The sequence below is a fragment of the Amphiprion ocellaris genome, chromosome 10 (assembly GCF_022539595.1).
Source record: "Amphiprion ocellaris isolate individual 3 ecotype Okinawa chromosome 10, ASM2253959v1, whole genome shotgun sequence".
NCBI classification, from domain to species: Eukaryota; Metazoa; Chordata; class Actinopteri; family Pomacentridae; genus Amphiprion; species Amphiprion ocellaris.
The window spans coordinates 11,787,684-11,812,665 of NC_072775.1; the positions used below are offsets into that span (position 1 = coordinate 11,787,684).

A 24,982-nucleotide genomic window follows, 5' to 3' on the forward strand; every position below is an offset into this window, starting at 1 on the left:
TTATTCTTATTTTGTTTATTTGTCTTTATATTTCTGCTTTTATTAGCCTTTTCTTTTATGGATTTATTTTTGATTTCTTTATATAGCAACATTGTTTATTTTTTATTTTATTTATTCGTCTTTATATTTCCACTTTTATTTGCTCATTCTTTTATGGATTTATTTTTGCAATTTGGGTCTCACTACTCCACACATATATGTTGAACCTAAAGGACACGACGCGCCGTTGTTCGCGGTTGCTATCATTGACAATCCCGTCCACCAATCAGATTACGAACATCTTAGCGATATCCAATCACAAAGCACGTTGTTGGGATGTGGGTGGAGCTCAGAAATTACAAACTGCTCAGGCTACATTTCAGCTCACTGCGTCTACTCTGGGTAAATCGTCAAGATTTTACTTCGATTACTTCGTGTTTTACAACACCAAGACAACAAAATTAGCTTACTTAAATACATAAACGTTCTTTGTTGTTTGCTTGGTCGCTTTTGCTGCATGAACGACAGTAATATTAACTAGCTAGCCACCTGTTGATGCTGCGAGCATCTTTGTTTACATTTAGCGAACGTTGCTATGCTAGCTTGTTTGCTGATTTCTGCTATAAAACATGTAAATATGACACAGCTGTGTGATAGTGGGTTAGTTAGATGTTTTATATACGTTTTAAGCTGTTCACACAAGCTGCAAATGTTACTTGGGCGAGTTAACTGGAGATCGACTTGGACTCGTTACTATAATGTCTGAGGACGAAGAGAGATTAACTAAAATCCAATCAGTTTAAAGAATCTACTTCGATTAACTGAGCTCAGCCTGCAAAGAGTGGCACAATAAGTAAGGTGAGCTAACTGTAGTAGCATGAGCACCACAACTCTGAACACTAGATCTCATAAAGCTTTATTTAAAAAAATATTTTCTGTACAATATTTTCAGTGCCAGTGCGTTTTTGATCACATTTTTTTTCAATACAAGCATTTCTATGTCAGTGTTTCTCATTTCAGTTGATATTTAGTTTTCAAATTAACTTGTTCTTCTGAATACCAGTTTGTAGAAACTTAATACATTAAACAGTTTTTAGCAAACATACAGTTGTTTTCCTGCAAGCATCAAACATCTGCAGCCTCATTCACTTTGGTTTGTTTCTTAAGTGGCATTTAAAATGACAATAGAAAATTAATTCCAGCATGCTGCTGCAGTGTTAGAGTCAGAGTAAATTGTATTAGCCAGCTGCTAATACAATTTATTTCTCCCTATATTGATGCGCATTGCTATATCAGTGTGCAGGAACACGTTACAGTTACACAAGTAACAGAAACTAGCATAACAAAGATAAACATGGATTGTATTTCTTTTAAGCATATAATAAATATATGCAAATTTGTTTTATGTGCAACTGTGTCCCAGAAAAGAAGAATCTTTTCTACCATACAGTGGGTCTGATTTGTATTTCTTAACATCTACTAGAGTGCAGAGGTTGTGTCCATTTGTGATGAATAGATTTATTTTGCATGTGTGTTTTCTTTAAAATTCAAATCAGATTCGATTAACTTGTATTTGACCATTGTATGCTTCACTTTTGATTTCCTTGCAGTCCCCACTGGTTCCTGTACAGTCAGTCGGAGGTCATGATGATGGATGTGTTCAGCAGAGTCCAGATTCTCTGATCCTACAAGCTCTTCATACTTCAGATGATTTCTCTGTCACAGACAGGCTGTGTTTGTCAGGGCAGGCCTCTCAGTGGTACAACTGAGTTATCCACCCTACTCCAGCTGTGAGGTGAGAAATAGATACTTATGAATAAAGCATTGAAAAATGAGCATTGAGATAGACTATAAAATGTTTGTTCTCTGCACCACTGATAGATGCATAGACAGATTAAACCACTTTTATATGCTGTCAGATTAACTTTAGTTTTATTTATATTTTGTGTAATTATATAAGTAGTACGTTTAAGATATTTTAATGTTATGCAGTAATGTGGTCTGTGAAACAGTTTGTGTTTAAAGAGAAATCTGTAAATGTAATATTGTTCATAAGATGTTTGGTAATTAACAGAACTATTGTAATATCATAACTAAAAGGTAAAGGACTCAACCACTCCATACTCCTCACCATAACCAAAGGAATCTCATTCACATCTGTGTTCTCTCCTTCTATTCAGCCTGCTTCTTTGAAGTCCACTCGTTAGAGATGGAGTCTGTTTCTGCGAGGAAGAAGAGGGGCTATGTACGACAGGAGAACTGTCTCACCTTCCAGGATGAGCAGCTCATCAGTGATTTAGATGCTGTGCAGTATGAACTCGCTACCTCCATGTCTCAGGTATGACGCTCATCCCTACACAGAAGATTTGTGTGAAGAAAGGTGCTGCAATCTTAAAATACTGTCTTGTACCTGCAAAAGTGTATAGTGTGAAATCAGTGTTTTGTTTAGACATCAGAAGAAGAGAATGCTTTAATGTCTTTCTTTGAAATGTCACAATACAACAATTAAATAATAAATAATAATAATTTAAAAAAAAATATCTGTCAGGTGAACAAACAGAAAGTCTTTTGGATCCATGTGCTGTGTGTGTTTTCTTTTACAGGTTTGCCTCAGAGGCCCCAGGACTGGGTTTAGTAACAATGTGGCTGCCATGAGTGAACAGATTCGCCAGCTTGAAGCAGAACTGGAAGTTCAGGCCAAAGAACTAAAGTAACCTCATCACTTCAGCAAGTACTTTTTTAGAAGGCCGTTGCATGCCTATTTATACACAATGAATTTGTGTTAAGATTGTGTAATGATCTGTAAAGTTCAGTCATTCCTTCATAAAACTAGAATTGTTTACAGACTTCTGGTGTAAGTTCTGTTGTTAGCAGTCTTACTAGGACTGTTTTTCAATGATTTACATTTTACATTTACTTTTATTTTGAAACTATTACAGTAACCTCCAACTGAAACCAAGCCTTATTGTTGTAGTAATGTGCTGTTGTCTGTATTTTGCAGGGAGGCACAGCTGAGGGCAGAGTGTTGTCAGGAAGCAGCAGATCACAGTGACATTGCGGTTGCAACACTTACTGAAGAGCTGAACTCGCTCAAAGAGGAGCTGGAGAACAAGATGGCGCTAGGGAAACGGTGATGCCCTCATCTGGTTTTCTGCACTTGATTTCATTTCATTAGAGTACAGTTTACAGTAGCATTTGAATTGATCTGGTACAATAGCCTTTGATTGTGGTTGTTTAGCATAATTAAACAATTTTAGTTGAATTAAATGAAGGGATTAACTTGAAGATCAGATGCCCTCATTCAGATTTCCATTGTCTAACAGACTTTCATTAAAGATTGAGGATTAGGATTCATTCGTAATATTTTACTAATGTATGTTCCAAACTATCCATTGCAGGGCTGAACAGCAAAGGAACCAAGCACTTCAAAATGCAGAGCAACTCAAAGAAGCTTTCAAAGATTATAAGGCTTCCTTATCCATTAAGCTTAACAGGGTACTTTAAAAAAAAAATCCTTATTTCACTGGTAATCTAATTTTTGCCTATGTTGATTCCGACAATGTGTTTTAATTTGTGTTTTTAGGTGGTGGAGAGTGAGAGCAAACTAAAAGAAAGTCTTATTGAGTGTGACAGAGAAAAAGAAGAGCTGGAAATAAAGTTTACTGTTTTGGAGAGAGAGAAGTCTGAACAGAGCCAAACAATAAGGTACTCACATGAGACTGATTGTCTCATTTCCCTGCATTGTTACATGAGTTTCTTAATATTTGTATGCAGAAATAAAAATAAGGAGGACTTCTAATCATAATCTAATTTACCATTTTCTATTTTGAAGTCTTTCAAAATAAATTACTTTGATTTGTTGGACGACTTATTTAATCAACAGCGTTTGTCCGTGTCTGTCTCCCAGCCAGCTGAAGGAGGAGTTGAGGCAGACCAAGGCTGCTGCTGCTGGCCTCCAAACCCAAGCTGACGAGGCTGAACGAAAGGCCTCACATCTGGAGCGGCAGCTTGTGGAACGAGGTGCAGAGTGCAGGGAGATGGCTGCTCTGCGAAGGGAGCTGGAGGAGCTGCGGAATCTGACCCACAGTCAAGAGCAGAGAGTGGCCCAGAGCCAAAGGGAGGCTCAACAGAGCCAGACAGAGCTGGCCGGCCTGGAGGCCATACTGTCCCTGCTGCATCTGCGAGAGGTGGAGAGACCTTTATATATACACACACTCAGATTGTCATTTGTTTTCCCATGTCATGTTATTTAATCTTCCATAATGTTTGAGCCAAGGTCTTGGTACATAATCAGATTATTTGCTTCCTTAGTCTTGGTTTGGTGCTACAGCATCTGTCCAAAATAAGTCAGTTTATTTATCACTGATGTTGTGCAGGGAATGATGTCCTTAGAGGTAAATGTCATGTCATTTTTTCGTTCAAGGGTGTCATGGGTCCACTCTGTGCCAGTCCTTGCATGTTGCCCCAAGTGGACTATTCAGGAACTGCACACCTGCTGAAACTAAAACCAGGTGAGCTGAAAAACCTCATGAAGTCATCATTATGTCATGTGATATCTATGCCTATTAATAGATGTTGTGAAGACTCAGAGAAGAGATGTTATCAAAATCTTTTATTTAAAAAAGATCTGAATTAGTTGTCTCTGCAGAGAGAAGTATCTGATAATATATATATAATATTGGGAAAGTCTCACTTCTGTCTCCAGAGTGGCACAGAAATTAAGGTGCCATTTTCTACTTACTATGCTTCTGTTCAACTTACTTTAAATCTTAAAAATAAGTTTATACAGTGTGACAATTTAGATGAAAGTCGAAATAGGGTGTTAAAGGGGAAGTGCCACATACAGTTCACTTTCAATTCAATTTTTTTACAATTACAATTCTCTCAAGATGCTTTACAGAACCCATATGCCTGAACATACTTTACCTTAATATAAAATATGGAAAACGGAGGCATTCCAGTAATTTCTTTCCCTGTCTCTGTGTCTTTGCAGGTGAAGGCTACCAGCAGCTGCTGCGAGTGCTGCAGTCGATAGAAGCTGAGCGGAAGAAGCAGAGCAGCCTGACCGAGCGGCTTCAGGAGCGTCTGAGTCGAGCACAGGAGGAGATCAGCTCCCTGCAGAGCTCCATGGCCCAGAGAGCCTCCCACTACCAGAACCTCCACACAGAGCTTCTGGACAAAGTCAGCCAAGCTACTGACACAGAGAAAGAGGCAATGCACTTTTGTCATATCCTCTCACATCACTTTTTTACTTTTATTCTTATTTTCTTACCGTCCTGTTTTTTTACTTTGTCCAAATTAACGCAATAATAAATATGTGCTGTCTTTGTCCAACACATAGAACAGTGTTTTAACCAACCAGCCAAATGTGACCGATTTTAAAAAATAGGGAAAAAATTGCAGTATTCTCAGCCCTGAGTTTGTTTTAAAGGAACCTAAAAAGTTAGGCACACTCCATATATAGGAATTATTTTAGTGGCTTCATGGCTGTAGACTAAGTTACCTACTTTAATAAGCTAAGCACACAAGGCAACTTACACTCATTTGTGTTTATGTGCTCCCAAAAATGGTACCAAATGGATGGGAGGGTGAAGACCAGGGACAGAGACAGTTGGTTCAGTCACATTATCCAAGATTTGATTATCCAAGTGTTTGGAATCAAATCTCAGAATCTTCTTTACACTCGCTTTGAGTCTGCATGCACCTCAACATTGTAGCTCTAAGTCTTTCTACTCTTCAAATGTTTTATAATTTCCATCAAACCAATCAAATGCAACTTAAAGATAAGAGAACTGACTCAGTCATTGACACACAGCGGTGGGATGTTTGATATTTTCGGTGCTTCACAATGACTCCAGCATCAGATCTGAGCACATGCACAGTCCGTTTTCTAAAGAACTTTTGAGAGGTCCATGATTCTTACAGATTATCTGCCATTCTCACTGGCTTTTTCTCTGTGTTTCATTTCAGTTAAAGAGAAAAAGTGCTCGAGTCGCTGCGTTGGAGAAACAGCTACAGGAGAAAACTTCAGCTTACGGTCAGGCTGCCCTGAAGAACACTGAGCTGGAAGATCAGCTGCTGGTAAAACACACCCACACACACACAAAAACTGAACATTTATGTTGTCATGGTTCTTATTTTTTTCCATACTGACTTCATCAAACTACTGCCAGAGAGTAAGAGGGAAGTTACAGTCTGGTTGTTATTTCTAATTACAGGAAAAGACCAGCTCTCTGCAGCATTACCAGACACTGATGACCAAAAAGCAAAGAGAGCACCAGCAGTCTTTGGAAAAGTATAAACAATCTCAAGCTCATCAGTTCACGGAGCAGCAACAAAGAATAGAAATGGTGATCAATAAGTTAGTTTTGCTCGCTTTTACCTGTTACTGTTGAGTTAATGTTACATTTATTCAACCACTAATAGTACCGTAGATAATGCTTTATGTTTATTAAATATGCTATTACCAAAAGCTAATGAAGGACATGCAGATAATTTGTGCCTTAAGTTAGTAAAACACTAAAACACGCAAAGCTGATAGTCATTGTCTGTCATATTATACTGTCATAATAATATTTTCTGTCCTCTGCAGTTACAGTTGTCTGTTGAAGAGGCTCAATCTCAGGTGTTAGAGATGCAGCAGGAGTTGAGTTCACTCCAGACGGAGCGAGATGAAGCTCAGAAAGCAGCTTTTGTACTGCAGACATCTTTAGACCAGCTCACACAGGTCAGAACTCTGCTACTGTGAGACCACAAGTGCATTATTTGTTGCATTTCAAACAAATGCATTACAGGGAATACTGTTCATGGATGGATCATTTAAAGTCATTCTTGAGACATTACTTAAACCCCACAAAAACTTATCTCTCTGCATCACAGTTAAATATTTAGTTTTTTTTTTCTTCTTTTCCCAAAGAAAATAATCCCTTCCTGCCTTAAAATGGCTTGGATGTAACTCTACACCGTTGCTTGTGTTACAACCAGAAACCAATTCTGCAGAAAATAATGATACAGAGAGCTTGACTTTGCAACAGAGAGCTTGACTTTGCAAGTGAACTCATTTGATTCCTTAGGTCTGTTATGTATGAAATGCTGGAAGTCTGGATCTGTTATAGATAGACTTCAGCTTTTTGATTTTTTTAACCCTGGAAATTGCTGCCTGTGTGCTGTAGATGAGCAGAAGAGAGACACTGAGTCATGGCCTTCGGGAGCAGACATAAATGTTACATCCTTTAGATTACTTGTAACTTTTTTTTTTTTTTTTTTAATTAAAGAATTCTCAGATTTAGATCTGTATATTTATTCTTTTACTGTCTGTTGTTGTTGCTATAGGTACTGCTCTCTATACACCACGTCAAATTCCTTCTGCATACTCACTTCACAATAAAGGCTTTTCTGGTTCTAATTTTGAAAATTCATCCGAAGACCTTTACAAAGAAATCGTCTAACAATCAGCTGTGGGCAACTGGGATGCTATAGAACATTGCATTTTTTATGTTTTATTGCAGTCCATTTCCACATTGGTAATGAAAAGTCATACAAACAGCTTCACATTCTTGCTTACTGTATCGTTACTTTTTAAATTTAATTTCAGGAAAAGCAGGTTGAAGCCAGACACAATGAGGAGTTGCTGCAGAGTTTCAAAGAGCAGGCAGCTCAGTCGGCCGCCAAGGTTTGTACAAGGAACTGGTAACAAAATGGAAGCACAAGTAGACTTAACTGCGTAAACGCATCCAGAATAAGTCGTGAATCCCACCACAGCTGCTCCTGCTGTCGCTAATGCCAGTGAATATACACCGTTCACCATCAGTGATTTATGTTTATACAACAGGTGTATGAACTACAGTCGTCTCTGTCGGCGTGTAGAGACGAGCTGAACTTATACCTGCAGAAGATGGAGGAGGTGAAGAAGAACTATGAGACTGAGCTGCTGAAGAGCAATGAAAAGGTACATTTTTAAATAGTTCATTAAACTTTATACGCACCTTTGTGTTTGACCTCCTGTTCCTAATGCAATGCTCACTTCTTGGGTATGTCTTCACCTCTGCTCCCTCCTCCTCAGGTGTCGTCTCTGCAGGAGAAGCTCCACGGCAGCAGTCTGGTTTGTCAGAGCTCCAGTGAGCAGAACCTGCAGCTGCAAGTTTCTCTCCAGCAGCAGCAGACGATGCTAACCGAGAGCACCTCTCGAGTTTCTGAACTGGAGGAGAGCCAGAGTCAGTTGCAGAGACAGGTAAGTTAGAGACAGAGAAAACTTTCTCAGATACCTGGTACGTATTGAATACTTTACGAGTTTTTGTTTTCAAAAAAGTGACACTAGCTAGTCAGCATTTTGATTGTTTATATTTCAGCTCGATTGTCTTTTAGAGTTAATTACTAATACACTGAATAAACAAAAAAATAATATGCAATTATCTGAATAGGATCATTTTAAAACGTTCCTTCGTTCTAGTTTATGCTCTCCTCTGCTTTCAATGACTCTAAACAGCACATATTCAGTATTTGGACTATCGTTTTTTCTTCCATTTTCTACCAGTTGTGTATATGTATCGATTAGCAGTTAGATGATGTGTGTGTGATTTTTTTCTTTAGGACTATCCATAATTTATTCATTTATATTTTCTTTACCTTCAAGACGATCTTTAACAATCAAGTTAGGTTCACTGGTTTTCAGATGGCTGTAGAAAATAATGGCTGCAGTGGATTTACCTAAATCTGATGATATAATGATAGAAAAAATAAACATGATTTATCTTTAGATCGCACAAAAGCCCCTCTACAGCCAGGTTTAAATTTGATTTACTTTTGCACTGTTTATGGACAATTAGTGTTTGATCTGATTAGATATCTTGACTCCTAATTTATATAGAAATTCCAGGACACAGACCTTTGTTTTTTTTTGTTTTTTTTTACAATTTCATTATTTTGTTTTGTCAAGCAATCTATCAAAAGTGGACATAAAACCATATCAGAAAGATTTTTTTTCATGTCCTTATGTTGGACAAAAGGTTTTCGCACATCTAAAAATTTGTGCTTGAGCCCAGAAAGACCTAAAAATATACTACCCAAAATAATAGCAACCCTGTACATTATTTGAAAGCTGGATCCATGCAGAGCTGAGAAATGCTGGACCCGAACCCAGGCAGAAGTAACCAATTTGAAAGCTTTTTTGTCTTACCTGATGTAACATTAGTAGCCCTGTCCTTTGTTCCTGACTGTGACTCATATAATTCATACTTGTAGTCAAAAATAAGTTTAAACAGCGACCTAAAAGGGAATACACAGAATATAATACATCTAATATCTAGAGTGAAAAAATATTTTTCTTAGCAAGGTTTGAACAGAAAACAGAAGCACATCAGGAGCTTTAGGAGTGCCAGTAAAAGTGCTTGTATGAATCGTGGGGTACCATGTAGATATGCACTGATACACCCTTCATCAGTCACAGACTTGTGGGGCAGCTGCACCATTGCTTGAGGGGAACAGTGGTTTGAGCTTGTGATTTCATTTCTGGGTCAGCACATTTTTATTGCTGGTTGTACTTTTTGTCCTTCACGACAAACAGAACAAAATGTTCTCGTTCAGTGAGCAGAGAACAAGAACAGCAATGTGGAGCTTCTATAGACCAAGGTCTGATCTGGGTAACAAACAAGAGATGTGACTGCCATAGGGATAAAGTCATCAAAGGTTCTTGACTCATAACTCCCGGTCTGTACTGTGCAACAGTAACATATGCGTTAAATAGATTTCAAAGCGGGTACTGATGTTGTGCTGTCTGTGTGTAGGTTTCTAGTCTGGAGCAGCAGCTGGAACGAACCCAGTTATCTCTGCAGGATGAAGTCAGGAACAGAGAGCAGGACGTTCAGCTGAAAGACAAGAAGCTGCAGGAGGTGAAGCAGCAAAACGCACAACTCTCTGAGTCCGTCAGGTAAGAACACCTGTACGCACAGGGACACTTACCAGGACAGAAGATGCATTATTTGTTCAATCAGATTCATTTCATGTATTAAGACAATGATGTGTGACTTATCCCGTTTTTAAGACTAAAAACGTGTCATGTAATAGAATTGCTTAATATTACATTTAATGCCACATATTTGTAAATGACCTGACTACACTGATGAAAAAACTATGTTTCCCCTAAACTTGTAGTAAAATGTGTAGTTAGAGCTGTTTATTGCAGTTTGTATGGAGCTTTTGTTTGCTTGTGTGTTCTGGATATTTTTACTAGTGTACTGTTCTTCTTCAATACAATCAAACGCCTTTGGGAAACAATCTTGTGATTAGACTGGATCCCGTTTGTCTTTCAGCGTGAAACAGCCCTCCCCTTACCTCCCCCATGATGCAGGAATATGTGTATATAAGTGGGGATCTTACTTGTAATTTCACTCTGCAGGGCTGCTGGCTAGTTTCATTTCTGTGATTATTAAAGCTGGATAGAAAATGTTGGACATGCTGGGTGTTTAAATGACCCGTGAAAATTTCTGCTGGGTTTTTCTTCTGTTACTCTAAGATGGGAGCCATGCTCACACTGAGGTAAGAAAATGTCTGGAAATAGTAAAGAATGTGGTGTGTACCCTGCTTAATGCTGTCTGTAATCTTTTTTCAGCATCCTATCATCACTTTATTGAAGCAGATTATTTAAAAACAGATTTGTTTGGCTCGCTTAAGACTTGTAACTTCTGTTCAAATACACTGTATATTGTTTGTTTTAAGCATATGTCGCTCTTGATCTTTACCTGCTGCAGCCATCTCACATCAGAGATGAAAGAGTGTCGAGGGGAGCTGGTGTGTAAAGACTCAGAATTGGAGCATCTGAGGAGGGACGTCACCATCAAGACTTCTCAGATCGGCTGCCTGGAGGAGAGTCTGCACCACACGAAGAGCCAACTCGTCAGCAAGAGTGACATGGGTAAGGCTTGTAATTGTGGTGTAATTTTAGTGAGAGTTACCTAAATGTAACATTTTTTAGAGACGACAGACTCTTTTACCTAGAACAGAACACGCTGTACTGAATTAGCTCTTACGTTGTGATGGTTTTATAGGAACTTAACCCAGACTCTGAGGCGGAGCTGGACTGCTTCGTGTTTTCCTTTGCCGTCTGTCTTTGTCTCATCATTTTTCTCTTTCCCCTCTCCCTCCTCCCAGTTGTGGATCTTGAGGAAAAGCTCCACCGCTGTGAGGCAGATCGGCTCGGCTGTGTGCAGCGGGTCCAAATCCTGGAAGGCCAGCTGCAAACTGTGCGTGGAGAGTTGGCGGACACTCTGGAGCAACTGCAGGAACTCAAGGACATTCTGCAGAGAACCCAAACCATTTCAGATGAGCGGCAAGCCTCAGTGGAAAAACTGACTGTTCAGCTTAGGTGAGGCTCTCATGCGAAACATTCTTCTGCACGCAGGGAACAAGTTTCGAATGGAAGGAAACCTCCTTGTGCTGTGCTGTTCAGATAACATCCTCCACTGCGTCTGACTCATCTGTGTTTTGCACAGCATCCGCATTGTACATGTGTATCACAAGCACAACAACAGACACACACAGTCATCGACCTTGTTGTTGTTTCAGGTTCCCACTAAAAGTCTCATACTTTGTCCCAACTACATGCATGTCTTCATAATGTCATTGCTTTTTATTCTCAAATCGAATCTGCTTGTTAAGCCTGATGTAAAGCCATTTCCAAGTCCAAAAGCTCTTTCAGATCCTAAAAGCAAACAATTAGTGAGGCGCAGTTGAGGGTTTAAAGGGTATAAATTCCATCAGGTCCTACAAATTAGTGGTGGTGTTCAAACATCTGTGAAAAAGAGAATTAATGAGTTTGGAGTAAGTAGTAAGCTAGTTGATATTTAAGGCTGAAGTATTTCTAAAAACACAAAACGCTGCTATAATGTTGAACATAAACAAAACCGAAAAACTAAATGTCTGTTAGCGGGTTATGGAGAGTTTGTGAAGTGAGCCTAGATGACATATAATAATAATTGTCCCATCCCTCCCCCAGCTAATGTAGATACGGCACCAGCAGTGTCTTGAAAGGTGTTGGGGTAAAAATGTTTCCAGTAAATGTGCAAACTGCGAGTCAGTCAGTGAGACACATCACTTGTGAATGACGAGTTGGTAAAGAAGTCCCAAAAGTGGACAAACTTGCAGCAAGGAGAGTTACCATGAATACCATGTACAACACAAAGTTAGTATTTAATTAATTTGTCCTGATGTTGTTGCAAGGTGTGAATTATTAGCTCCCAAAATCATAATCCTAAGCTGTAATCTTGGTTGACCAGACAGTAATGAGTTAAATAGTTTACAGCACAAGTGTTCTAAAGCTCAGCTGAAAAGCGTGGTATAAATAGATAATGCCAATAAAAGACAGAAGAGTGATAGAATGACACTTGAACAGCTTTATGGGACCCGGGTGTAATAAAATAGGAAGGGACAGAGCACTACAGCGGGTAAACAAGCCTCAGCCAACGCAAGTAGAGGCTTGAACGCAGAAACAGTCTTATCAGAAGCTCAATACGTAATGTCTTAACATGCTGACATGTGACTTGTGTGCCTTTATTCTGACAATATTCCATGCTGTTTAAGATTTAATATATGACTCTTTATTTATTGTCTTTATCAAAGGTGAGCTTACTGTTTAATGTGTCATTTAAAACAAGTAATTTACACATATTCTTTGTCATGTAATATTTTCAGTTTAAAACATCGACAGACAAAAACTGTGTACATTTAAATCACATACGTTTTGCAACACAGTGTGCGGCTGTTGTACATTAATCACTCCACTGGAGGAGATAAAACAGGATGCTACATGTTGTTGGTCTCTCCATCATTGCTTAGATTCTCTTATTTTGTTCTAGAAACAGAAAAGATCACATGCTGGGAGTTAAAGCAGAGACATGCAGATGATTTATACAGAATTTAGGCAGTTGTCGTGATACAGATCACAGTCACACGCTCCTGTACGTGTGAGAAAGGCAGCGAGATGTTAATTAGATTGGTATCTGATAAGCTTCTCAGTAAGAGGATGTTTGTGTGATTTTACAGTGAGACCCAGAGGGAGCTGGAGGAGAGAACTCACGAGGTCTTAGACATGGACAATGCACTGAAGGAAAGACAGGGGGAGCTCCAACAGAGGGCAAAGCTGGTACGACACAAATGCACGCCATCACATGATTTATGTACGTTTAATTTAACTTGCAGAATGTGTTTTACTGCCATGTCTTTTTCTTTTTTCTTCCTGTCGTCCTCAGCTGGGCCAGCTGGATGTGGCCATCAAAGAGCACAAGCAGGAGATGGAGAGGAAGGTGGAGTCTCTGCAGCAGAGGCTGGAAGCCAGAGAGAGAGAGCTGAGAGAGGCACAGAGGCAGTTCACAGACAGAAACATGAAGGTCAGGACTCACAGAGAGCGACACAATGCGAGAAAATGTGGTTTATGTGTTGCTATGTCAGCTACAATAGACGTTTGAAAATGATTTTTGAGAACAGTTGGGCTTTTTATTAAAAGTTTTGGGGAAAAGCCACAACTACATTAGAGAAGGCAAAATTAAAATAAAAAAAATAGGAAGATAGAAAGAAGTGATTGACATCCCACAATGATGTGTACTAAACAATACAAATGTGAGTAATAAGTGTTATCTGTTCTGTTCTGTGTGAAATATAACCTTTGGTTCACTCAAAGTGTGCAGCTCTACTTGAAAAAACAACACAATAACCAGCAGGTAGAAGTTCATTCAAGCTTACACCCATTTCAGCATTCTTCATTATTGCACAGTTTGTTGTGCAGCAAAATGGATTGTAGTGTTTTCATGTGATGAATTAACAAGCAATAAGTAATTTTAGTAATACAGTTATCACTAATTATTCGTAATTAAAAATCATTTTTGCCTCCACTGCCTGCACTTATCTATTACCTCACTGTCTGATCTGTGTGGAGATATTCACACAGTGTTTTGTCTCACCGCCAGGAGGTTTCCTATACGTTTCTACCAAATTTCCCTATGTGACTATAGTGATAGGATGAAAAAATATACTGAAAACAATTAAATTTCCCTTATATTCAAATATGCATTAAATAAAAATTTGAAGTTGCATTTAGTTAAACAAATTAAAGTATATTTTTTAACAGATTATTAAATAAAGATTTTTTTAAATGTCCAAAATTGATTAAAGTATATACAGTTTATTTTCAAAATATAATTTGATAAATTTTTATTGCATATTAACTTGAAAGTAAAAGGTATTAAATCATATCCACTAAAGAAAATACATAAATAATTATTTCAAATGTTTTATTTTTTTTTTAGCATCATGTTAACTAGAATATTGACTTGTTTTTGCCTTGATAAACATTTGTCTTCTAATGAGGTACCATTTAACACAGAGTCCACAAGTTCTGCATTGATGAACATGAAATCTATTCAGTGCTTTACACATTAAGGAGGATTCAGCTTTAGGATCAACACACTCCTTATTTTTAGGAGTTTCTCCTAACTGACCAGCTGGAAGCTTCCTCTAGTTGTAAGATGGTTTGTGAACCCTGATTATAGAAAGGGTGAACTTTCGTTTTCATTTATTTTGTGTTGAAATGTCATAGATTATGAACAGTCTAATATAATCTGCGTGATTTAACAAATCTGGTGCAGAGCAGTTTATAGAATAGAAACAAACACCTGAAATGAGATGTGTTACGATGTAGATAATCACACTGTATTGATGTCTGCTCCTGTGTATGTTTGTGTTGATGGTTTTAGGAGTCGCAGGAGTTCAGCCAGCAGCTCCATGTTTATCAGCAGAAACTTCAGAAAGTCCAAGAAGAGCTTGAAGAAACTCAGAGTCACTGTGAGGCTCTGAGCAGAGAGCTGGACTCCACCAAACTGCTGACCAAAGAGACGGTATTGATCGTATTGAAACCATTCATCCTGCAACTACACTCAGCTAGGGCTAACACTATGACAGTCATGAAACGGCATCGGATTTGAGTCAAGAAAAGAACCAAAACAAGATTTCATAAATATCACAGAATTCACCAGAGAACTTGAGCATCTTAGCTTTGCATCCCTGCTGTGTTTTCACTGCCAGTAATTCGGTCGTGGTGTGTTTTACTGCAGGAGGCCCAGCTGTGTAGTGTGGAGGAGGAGCTGACCCTGAAGGAGGCAGACTGGCTGCAGTCGGAGGCCAGGCTGAACAGCATGGTGGCATCTTTGGAGCAGGAGCTGGAGCTGGAGAGGGAGCAGCACAGCAAGGAGGTACAGTAGCAGCTGAAGCTTCATGACTGGTGTCTTCCATCTAACGCAGTAAATGTTCCAATAGGAAGTTCTGTTTAGTTAAAATCCCTGAAACGTCTCTGGCAACGCATTTCGGGCAGTTTGTCCAAGTAGACTTGCTGTCGTGCATGCCGCTGCACATACGGAAATGGGCAGCTGATCCGGTAGTGGAAGGTGTGTGTGTGCGTGCGTGCGTGCGTGCGTGCGTGCGTGCGTGCGTGCGTGTGCAGAAGAAAATCTCCACCGTCAGTGTGCAATTAAAGCACTTTTAGAATTGCAGATTTGTTGATAAAGTTTTAACTTGACGCGTCCTGCAGTGTTATCTTGATGAAGCAACAGGACTTCTGCTCAGCAGAATTTCTGTCCGTGCCTCTTGTGTCAGTCTCTGTTTGTGTAATGAAGGAGTTCTCAGGCTCTGTGGTCGTCACTATTGTTCCTCATCATCTCTGCGTCTGTCTGATTTCATTTCCTTATTTTTAGAATTTCTTTTAGACAAATGTGAGTGATGCATCATGAGCTCCTTGTTTCTTCCTCATCTCTTTCACCCACTGCTGAGAACATCTTAGTTCCTGCTGATGATTTTGATGTTATTATTAACTTCTTAGGGCTCAGCTGATGCATCATAAAGAAGCATTAAATTCATGTTAATATAGTGGCTTATCATCAATCAACTAATCGCCACTGTATTGATAAAATCCACACACCTCTAAGTCATTTTATCTCAGCTGGTGTTTTAATCTTCCTCTCATTGTAAAAAGCTCCTCCATTTGTTTCCCACCCAGCTGGAGTCTCTGCAGCAGACCCGAGGTCAGCTCCTCAAAGTGTCGGAGCAGATCTCCTCCTCCATGCGCTCCTCCCAGGAGCAGCTCACTGTTAAACTTCAGCAGAGCCAGATCCAGCTGGAGCAGGCCAAAGCCCAGCTGGACCAAACTAAGACTGAGCTGGATCGCACCCGGAACCAAACCAGTCACCTCCAAGCACAGTTAGACCAGAGCCAGGCTCAGCTCCTTCAGAGTAGAGTCCAGCTGGAGCAGAGCAGAGTCCACAACAGCCGATTACATGTCCAGCTGGAGCAGCTGACCGTCCAGTTAAATCAAACCCGAGTCCAGCTACACGCCTCTGAGAAGTCTGTGCAGACCTCCACTGACTCCCTGCTCATCAAGGTAGAGTTTTTAGTGTTACTGTAATAGAAGCTGCACGCTGGAAGTTCTTTGAGATATTTCATCCAAGTCTCTGTTCTCGTCTTCCATTAGGAGTCAGAGGTGACTCGTCTCCAGGCCAGAATCTCCAGTCTGGGACGAGCTGCTGAGCGACAGAATCTGTTCAATCACACACTTTCTCTCCCTTCTCTGCACAAACTCACTCCAGAGCACTCCTTCCCTGCTCACTCTCCTCCTTCCTCCCCCAGTAAGCTCCAAACAACAGTTCACTCTCCTTCACGTGCTCACTCAGTGCTGCTACGCTCCCCAACACACACACAAACCAGCTCATCCCCTACTGCCCACACACACCTTCAGCCCAGTTCAGCCGTTCACCTGTCTGAGAGCAGCATCGACTCCTCCCTGGACCTTCCTCTGAGCCTGAAGGCCACACTGAGGGACGCTTTGAGCAGCAAGCAGCCGTGGGAGTCCTCCTCACTTTCCAATTCCTCTTTCTCAGACACAGTGGACCACAGCTGGCAGGGCCTCTCTGCTACCGAGGCCTCGGCAGCGTCTGACCTCTCCTTCAACCCGCTCACGTACATGGTGGACAAACAAAACGTTGACATGGAGGCTATTTCAACGCAGGAGGGAGGAGATGAGCATGTCAGTGAGTCCAGGAGGGATTCTGAGAGCACTGTGGTGGGTCAGGAGGAGGAAGTGGACATGAGCTCACTGACAGGGATGCTGAGGTTCGTTAATCAGACGTTAGCCATGCAGGAGGATCCTTCTTTATGGAGCTCCACAAACCTGTCGCAGACCTGACACAACCTCACACTCCAGGTAAAAACACACATTTATTCAGATCAGATACTGATAACCTGTCATTTTTTTAGCTGAGGTTATTCTGCAGTTTTTTTGTCTTATGACATTGTACATGTTTGGGTTTTGGATTGTCAATCAACACGCTGGACTTTGGGAATTTTAGTATTTATTTCTTTTTTCTGATATTTATTGACAAAATTATAAAAAAATTGCCCCACCAAATTTTGTAAAAAGCTAAATCTCTGGTGCAACCATGAAGCCATTAAGGCAAATATGGCAAATAAGGCAAATCAAGAATGGAAGCATAGCATATTATAGTATGTGGAGTCAACATTTGTTTCAAGTGTTGCTGATAACACCTGTAGTTGATCCCAGGTGTTTTTCCAGAAAACAAATAAAAACATTTTTTTCTTCTTTTATGATTTGTGGCATTGTAATTTTACATTCTGCAAAAAAGACATTTTTGAGTTCTCTGATAGGAGCAAAAAATACTCTGCTTGGAGTTCAGAGACTTGAAAACCAGATTTAAAAGAAAGCTCTTCAATTTCCTTCTCAAAATATTAAGATAGCGTGACATCCTAGTAACAAGAGACAGTATGTTCAACGGTTCAGGGGCATAAAAACACAAGACAGCCTCACTGGTACTTTAATGGGACACACGAGGAACATGGAATAAAAAAAATATATCTCTGACGTGGGAAGGAACAGAGTTATTTAAAGTTTTATAAACAAATAAAAGAGCTTTAAAATCTGTATCTTACATGTTTGTTTTTCCCTTTTAGGGGGACGTCAAGGAGCGTAGTAAAGAAGAGCTGTTTACATCGATGGTGTCCTTCTGTGTCTGTGTTCATGCAACGTAGTCTCATATTTATTAAATCTGTCTTTTTGGTGTGTTTTGTATTTCATCATGTTGTATCTTTTCATAACCAATATTCTTATATATTTGTACAGAGTTTTAAATTATCTAAGCGAATTAAAGAGTTTTTATTTAAGATTTTCTGTGTTATTTTATTCTTTATCATGTTAACTGGTAGTTGCTCTCCAGAGGACTGCTGGGCTCGGCTCTCACTAGAACCGCTTCAGATGTTCCCAGGCTGCTGGGTTCTGTGGGGTCGTGTTACCAGAACAACTGGCTGTTTGCTGTCCAGGGGAGGAATTTTCTGGCTCAGAACGCTGAATCTAACACAGGCTCAGGCTGGTTAAATTGGATTTTGCATTCACATGGTTACATAACGAGAACATGAGAAATGTTTGGCCGTTACAGAGTTTCAGGATTAGTTTAACTCCTTCAACGCTTTTTACTCACCAGATTAACTGCTAGTATGATTGTTTGTATGAGTTTAGCCATAGCTGTGTGAAAAGAAATTAGTTTAAGTTAGGTGCCGTATGTGGAACACTTTCCTACTGTTAATTGCAGATTCTGTCGTCATGTGTATCTGCACAAGACCAATTGCCCTTTTGAAGTTCTTATTAGCATTTTCTCTTTAAAAAAAAAAAAAAAAAGACTTTCCTATCTTGTTTTATCTCCTGATAACTTTTCAGATGCACAACAGATAATACAACACACTTTTACAATACAACACGTTGTTAAAGATTAAAGCCGTGTTTTGCGACCTTTTAGGCTTCTGATGTCTCACAAAAACCAGTGTAGTCAAAGTCACATTTTAGATGAGGGGATTTTTTTCCTTTAAACTTTTCACATGGTGGCATTTCAGTAAATGTTCGCATGATCCAATATTTTGCCAAAAATCAAAGATCAAACAAAGACCAAAAACTAAAAAAAAACAGATTTATGTATCAGACCTTTATTTCTTCTTTCATCTCATGTTATTGAGCTTCTGATCTTTCAGATTTATCAACAGTCCCTGTTTGTATAACTACATTTGAAGTAGTTCAAACTTCCAGCCGCTACAACAGTAATTATTGATATTCTAATGACTTTATGTTTTGCTGAATTGCTTCAGTTTCATGCGTAACTTACAGAACAAGTTTTTACATATCTGTATTGCTGCTTTCACTGAGTAAAGGATGTAAATTAAGTTGCCTTAAGTCAGCACAAATACTGGAAACATGGACAAACGAACAGAATCGGCCTTCTAGCACCTCTTAAGTGGTTTGCTGGTTGCCTGGCAACCTGACCATGACAAAAAGAGTCCAGGAAGTCACTGCAGCCCGACAAGAAATAGTTCAGTACAGAACCTCCTGTTAAAACCGCATATAGTGGTTTTATACTTTGCTTATTTGCAGAGCACTGTGTTAAAGATAGATAGATAGATAGATAGATAGATAGATAGATAGATAGATAGATAGATAGATAGATAGATAGATAGATAGATAGATAGATAGACAGATAGACAGATAGATAGATAGATAGACAGATAGATAGATAGATAGATAGATAGATAGATAGACAGACAGATAGACAGATAGATAGATAGATAGATAGATAGATAGATAGATAGATAGACAGACAGATAGACAGATAGATAGATAGATAGATAGATAGATAGATAGAGACAGGAAACTTTTTTTAAAGTGCATGTTAGGTTTAAAAGAGTCTAATCAAAAGAGGATTTATTTGGAATAAGATAAGGTGCCAAAAAAAACCTCTCACAGTGCAAAATAAAGTTTAATGTCCAAAGTTCAGTGTGCAAAGGTACATTTGTTTTGCTGTGGCTATTTGGGTACAACTTGTCTAAAACGTGCTGAACTGTTCCTTTAATATTAAGTACAACATGATTTAGATCAGACTTTAAGACAGCATAAAAGCTAAAGTAACAGTGAAATCATGTGTTCCATGTCATTTAAGGTCATATATGAGGTGTTTGCTGTGGCAGGAGCACCATCAGTAGGCTGGTTTAATGACACTGACTGATTTCCTGCCTACATACGAGGGAGGCGGCTGTTCATGTTTACATTTGCTCACCGCTGGTTACTGCAGGTTTTCTCTATGTGTTTGTGTTCTGTGTGCAATAGAAGGAGACAAAGGCTGTAATCATCTTGGTCAGTAAGCCAACAAGCTGGGAGGCCTTATATGGACAGATCATTGAAACTGCTGTGAACCATCATTTAGGTCTTCTCTCTTACATCTAACATATAGACAGCCTTTCTGTTCTCGGTCTTTTGTGTGTTGAAAACCTTTCTGAGTGTAGAGGATGTGGTTCAGCCAGCGGTAGATTGCGTGCAGTGGAGCTGTGCTCTAGTTCCTCAATGAAACGTCCTACGTGTTTGTAACAGCAGTAAGTCTCTACAGCTGTCTGCATTACAGCTACGTGTTCTAACTTTACACAGATATTTCACTTCTCACTTTGGATGACATTCCAGAGAGATGATGACTGGGTTCCTACTTTCCCACCGGCCTGGATTTGTGGTAGAAATTACAAATTATGTTACAGTACAGGAATCTTTCTGTCCACTCTCAGACCGCTCAAAGAACAAAATAGTGCATAGATGACTCCAAACATCCACTGTGTTTTTATATAACAATTATATGGTTGCATAAGTTGAGTTCAGGTGCTTGTATTTACACAGTGAAATTCACTGGATTTTGGTTGATTTTTATGTGAATGTTCTTAAAGAAAATATTGAAGTTTTACTGATACATATGTAATCACTTTAGATCACTTTGGATTTTTGCTCATTTTTTATTTTCTTGCCAAATTTGGGGGATTTTTTTAATATAAAACTTTTAAGGGAAACTTTTAAGGAATTATTGGAGTTTTCTTCCTGAAGGTTTTGCAAGTTTTCAGAAATTTGGGGAATTTTTTACTGATTTTTGGGATTTTTTTCAGACAAGGAAACAATATGTTTTGGTGCCCGTAAATGAGGACAACAGGAGAGTTAACTTCCTGTATTTACTAAACCAAAAGTATAGATGCTAATTGAGTTCTATCTACTGCTGCAATTTTTACAAAACAGATTCTGTTTTGGTGTTAAGTCTGCCAGGCTGTCTGAGACAAATTTATCCTGGGGTCAGTCTGGTGGACAATATAGGTTATCTTCATCCACGCCTCTGACAGCTTCCTTCGTAGGATTGAAAGTGACAAATGCTTTTCTGTGGCGGTCACCATGGAGCTGAGCTGTCCTTATCTGACGGCCCACACACCCAGAGGGAAGGGAACTGGTCACACCCTCCTTCAACTGGGTTTTCATGGACTTCCTGGACCACAAGAGTCGATCACGTGTTGTTTCACCAGCTGGAGCAGTGAGGTTTGAGTCACTGGATGAAAAACAACCATTAATGGCTTAAAGGCTATCTCCTTCCACAGTGGTCCACTATTGCCAAAGTGCAGTTCACTGGTTCTGGCCTTCCCCTCGTTTATTTGAACTTTCATAAGACCAAGTAGGAGGAGGTAACCTAGTTATGTTTTTTATGACAGCTAAAGGTCGGAGACATTTGCTTCTGTGCCTCCAGCAGGTTTGGTTTGGCTGACATTTCTTGTCAGTGTTTTCCATAGTTAGTGCTCAGCGCCCAAACTAGTTATCATGTATTTACTGTGGGTTCTTTCTGGTACAAGTAAGGAAAAGGCAAACAAGTGTAACAAAATCCACTCTCGATTGTTTAATGTATACAAAAATTGAAGCATAGAAACAGTACATTGTGGTTTTACAGGTTTTTAAGTGAGAGAATTTCTTGGTTGAATGTAGGACTGTACATTAAAACAACAACAAAAACGTAGCCTCCAGGTCACAAAAATTAAACCGTGCTTTGAACCTGCATTTTATTCTAACAGCCAGCAGGGGGTGACTCCTCTGGGTGAGAAAGTGATTCAACTTCTCACTTGATTTGTTACCTTAATAAGTGTTTTCCTATTGAGTTTACGGCCTTAGTCACTTGTTTCCAGACCCCTTTCAATATGGCATGCTGTTAATTTTGTAAAAATATGGTCCCATTTAGAGTAAAATACTGAATGAAGCAGGGTATGGTGTGATTGCCCTGCATAGTGTGTCTGAGTTCTCTGTCAAATTCCCCCTCGCTCATTATGCTACATTTCAAAACGACACGTTAGCAATGGCTAGATTCCAAGCTAAAGCTTCAACATGGTTGTGCACAAACCAATGGATGTGCCATGATGGCTATGTCCAATCTATAGTCTGACAGGGTTGTAACAGTGCAATATTACTGGACTACTCAGTGCTTTGTTTCATATTTTGAACCAGCAGATGTAAGATTGGTATTAATCTTCTTATCTTGGGTTGAAAATGAATAAGTATTTTTCCCCTCATTAACTATTCCTTGAAGTTGGTTATACTGCATTTACATCTCATCCACACTTTAGCAATTAAACTTTATCCAATATAGATTATTGTCTGGTCATTTAGATTTTGTTTTACATCCAGATTATTCTTTGCATGAGTAGGGGCCACACTTCTGCTTCATTTGGTGAACTTCGGTGGCATCCAGGCCTCGGGTGATCGGAGTCTAATCCGTTTTGGGTTGGTTGTATTGTTGCTGAGGATGTGCATCAGCCAGCTGTCAGTGTGTGGCACAATGGGCCTCTGGCAGCCAGCCATTCAGCCTACATGTCATGTCCTGTTTGATGATGAGACGCCACCCCCCGGTCTGGCACCAGTGAGGGCCTACAGATAAACAAATGAGTTCAGAGCATGGAGCAGACTCCTGGCTTGTGACTAAAATGGACGAATCGGATCAATTTTAAGGAAAACTAACTCATTTATATGAAGAGAATGAATGGAGGAAACTGCTGATCTCAGGGGATGAACGCTGCAAAGACAGTGGCGCAGATGTTTCCTCTTTTGACTGATGCATTCTGCTCACTCAGTCAAATCTGATTTGAACCTTCAGACGTAAACACATCGACAGAAATACACGCTGTTCTGTTGTGATGTGGAGCCCCTGTTGAAGTCTAAACAAAGGACATGAATGTCCATAAAGCCTGGTCTGCCTGCATCAGAGACACACTGACACTGCAGCAAAGTCAGTAATAACTTTAGGAAGACTTTTTCCAGCTGTGACAGGCCGTGACTAGTTGGAAAGCAGATTAAATATAATTGCATTTAACTGGCTGCTTGCTGTGGTGTGGAGCAGCGACGTTATGTTGCTTGGGTTTGTGTCTACGTTACGTTCACACTTTGTCATGCTTGTGTAGATAACATTTATGGATAAACAGTTACGCTGCTCATCACCTCTGAGGCGAGGAATCTGTTTGTGTTAAAATAAACAGCCTTCCTGCAGAAAGTAAAAGAGAAAGAGAAGTGTAGGGGCTGGGTGTGACCTGTGTGAGCATGTCTTCAGGTCTGAACGGGGGTTTGATGTGTGCAGATGATGAGCTGTTCAGCAGGTTTTGGGCAACGTGGCAGCAAACAGAAAAGAGCTGCTTTAAATAATGTGTTTGGTCTGTGGGTAATGAGACGGTACAAGTCAGAATTAATATTTTGCATCCTCTCTTAGTGGTACAGGCTGTGTCTAATGTCTGCACAGGTGGTTTTTAAAGCTGGAGGGAATTTAAAAAGTGACTGAAATCTCCATTAACCCTCCAACCAGAAGGGTTGAAAAGCCAAATGTAAATCGCTTTTCCCTCTGATAAATTAACCAGATCTAAGTGTCTATGACACATTATCAAATCCTCCATGAATTAACCATTGGCACCAGATTTTTAAAACTATTAAAAAAAAATCTCTGCTTCACTGCCAAACTGAGAAACTATGAATGACTCAACTGTGACCGTCACAAGACAAAAATTCTGTTTGGCCAAACTGCAGGCTGCGTTTAAACAGAACAGAGAGAAGGCAAGTAGGGAAACAGATGAGAGACTGAGAGGAAAATAAATTCCACTTGAGCAATAAAACAAATACAACATGATTTATAAACAGTATTTTATCAGCATATTGTTAGAAGACACATTCAGCGTTGTGAAATATTCCTCTAAATGTATCTCTAACGTCAACGTGCAGAATTGTGTCCTACTTTGAAGAAGCTGTAAAACTGAAAATAGTGACGGTGGTATCACTTTGTAAAAAAGCACTTGCATTCAGAAATGATGCTCATGTTGATTCTGTTTCTGCCCCCCTCTAGTGCTGGTTTTATTTTAAAAGTACTGCTATATGAACACAAATGCAATCACATTTGGTTTGCAAACACTTTAACCCTCCTGCTGTCCTCATTTACAGGCACCAAAAAATATTGTTTCCTTGTCTGAAAAAAATCCAAAAATTCAGCAAAAAAATCCCCCAAATTTCTGAAAATTTGCAAAACCTTCAGGAAGAAAATTTAAATAATTTCTTAAAAATTTCCCCTAAAAGTTTTTTTTTTTTAAATCCCCCAAATTTGGGGGATTTCCAAAAAATTTGCAAAAATCTTCCCAAAAAATCCTAAAAATATCTAAAGTGATTACATATATCAGTAAAACTTCTAATATTTTCTTTAAGAACATTCACATAAAAATCCACCAAAATCCAGTGAAATTCGCTGGATTTTGGTTGATTTTTTTGTAAATGTTCTTAAACATTTTTAACATTTCTTTTTTCCACCAAAAAATGTTCAAAGATTTCCCAAAAATGTTGAAAATGTGGACATCAGAAGTTTCATTGTGAAAATATATATTTTCCCCACATTTTCAAACTTTAAAACAGGTCAATTTTGACCCACAGGACGACCCAAGGGTTAAACAAATAAAGCGCTTTCTAACAGCAGTATTCCCTTTACACCGTAGCAGCTAAAACAATTCTTGAAAATCTCAACCGAAGAATTAATGTAATCACATCAAATCAAACTAAAGCTATTTGCCACAGCAAGGGCATTAACATTTTATCTGGTTTGTTATT

At 39.2% G+C, this 24,982-nt stretch overlaps 1 protein-coding gene across 2 annotated transcripts; it reads left to right on the forward strand.

Annotated features, from left to right (window-relative positions):
- The first annotated feature begins 311 nt into the window (after positions 1-311).
- Positions 312-18,191, forward strand: ccdc18 (coiled-coil domain containing 18). Of its 2 annotated transcripts, none has more exons than XM_055014006.1 (26): positions 312-381; positions 1,590-1,774; positions 2,160-2,317; positions 2,583-2,689; positions 2,981-3,109; positions 3,378-3,474; positions 3,563-3,684; positions 3,887-4,166; positions 4,403-4,490; positions 4,973-5,190; positions 5,950-6,060; positions 6,198-6,329; positions 6,572-6,706; positions 7,574-7,651; positions 7,811-7,927; positions 8,042-8,209; positions 9,762-9,904; positions 10,725-10,888; positions 11,125-11,338; positions 13,015-13,114; positions 13,221-13,358; positions 14,721-14,861; positions 15,078-15,215; positions 16,016-16,396; positions 16,487-17,215; positions 17,980-18,191. In XM_055014006.1, exons 3-25 carry the CDS (start codon positions 2,189-2,191, stop codon positions 17,195-17,197), a joined length of 4,041 nt encoding a protein of 1,346 aa, XP_054869981.1. In that variant the 5' UTR covers positions 312-381; positions 1,590-1,774; positions 2,160-2,188; the 3' UTR covers positions 17,198-17,215; positions 17,980-18,191. The 2 variants fall into 2 exon arrangements, with proteins under 2 accessions (XP_054869981.1, XP_054869980.1); XM_055014005.1 differs by having other exon boundaries at positions 339-837.
- Positions 18,192-24,982: the final 6,791 nt, after the last annotated feature.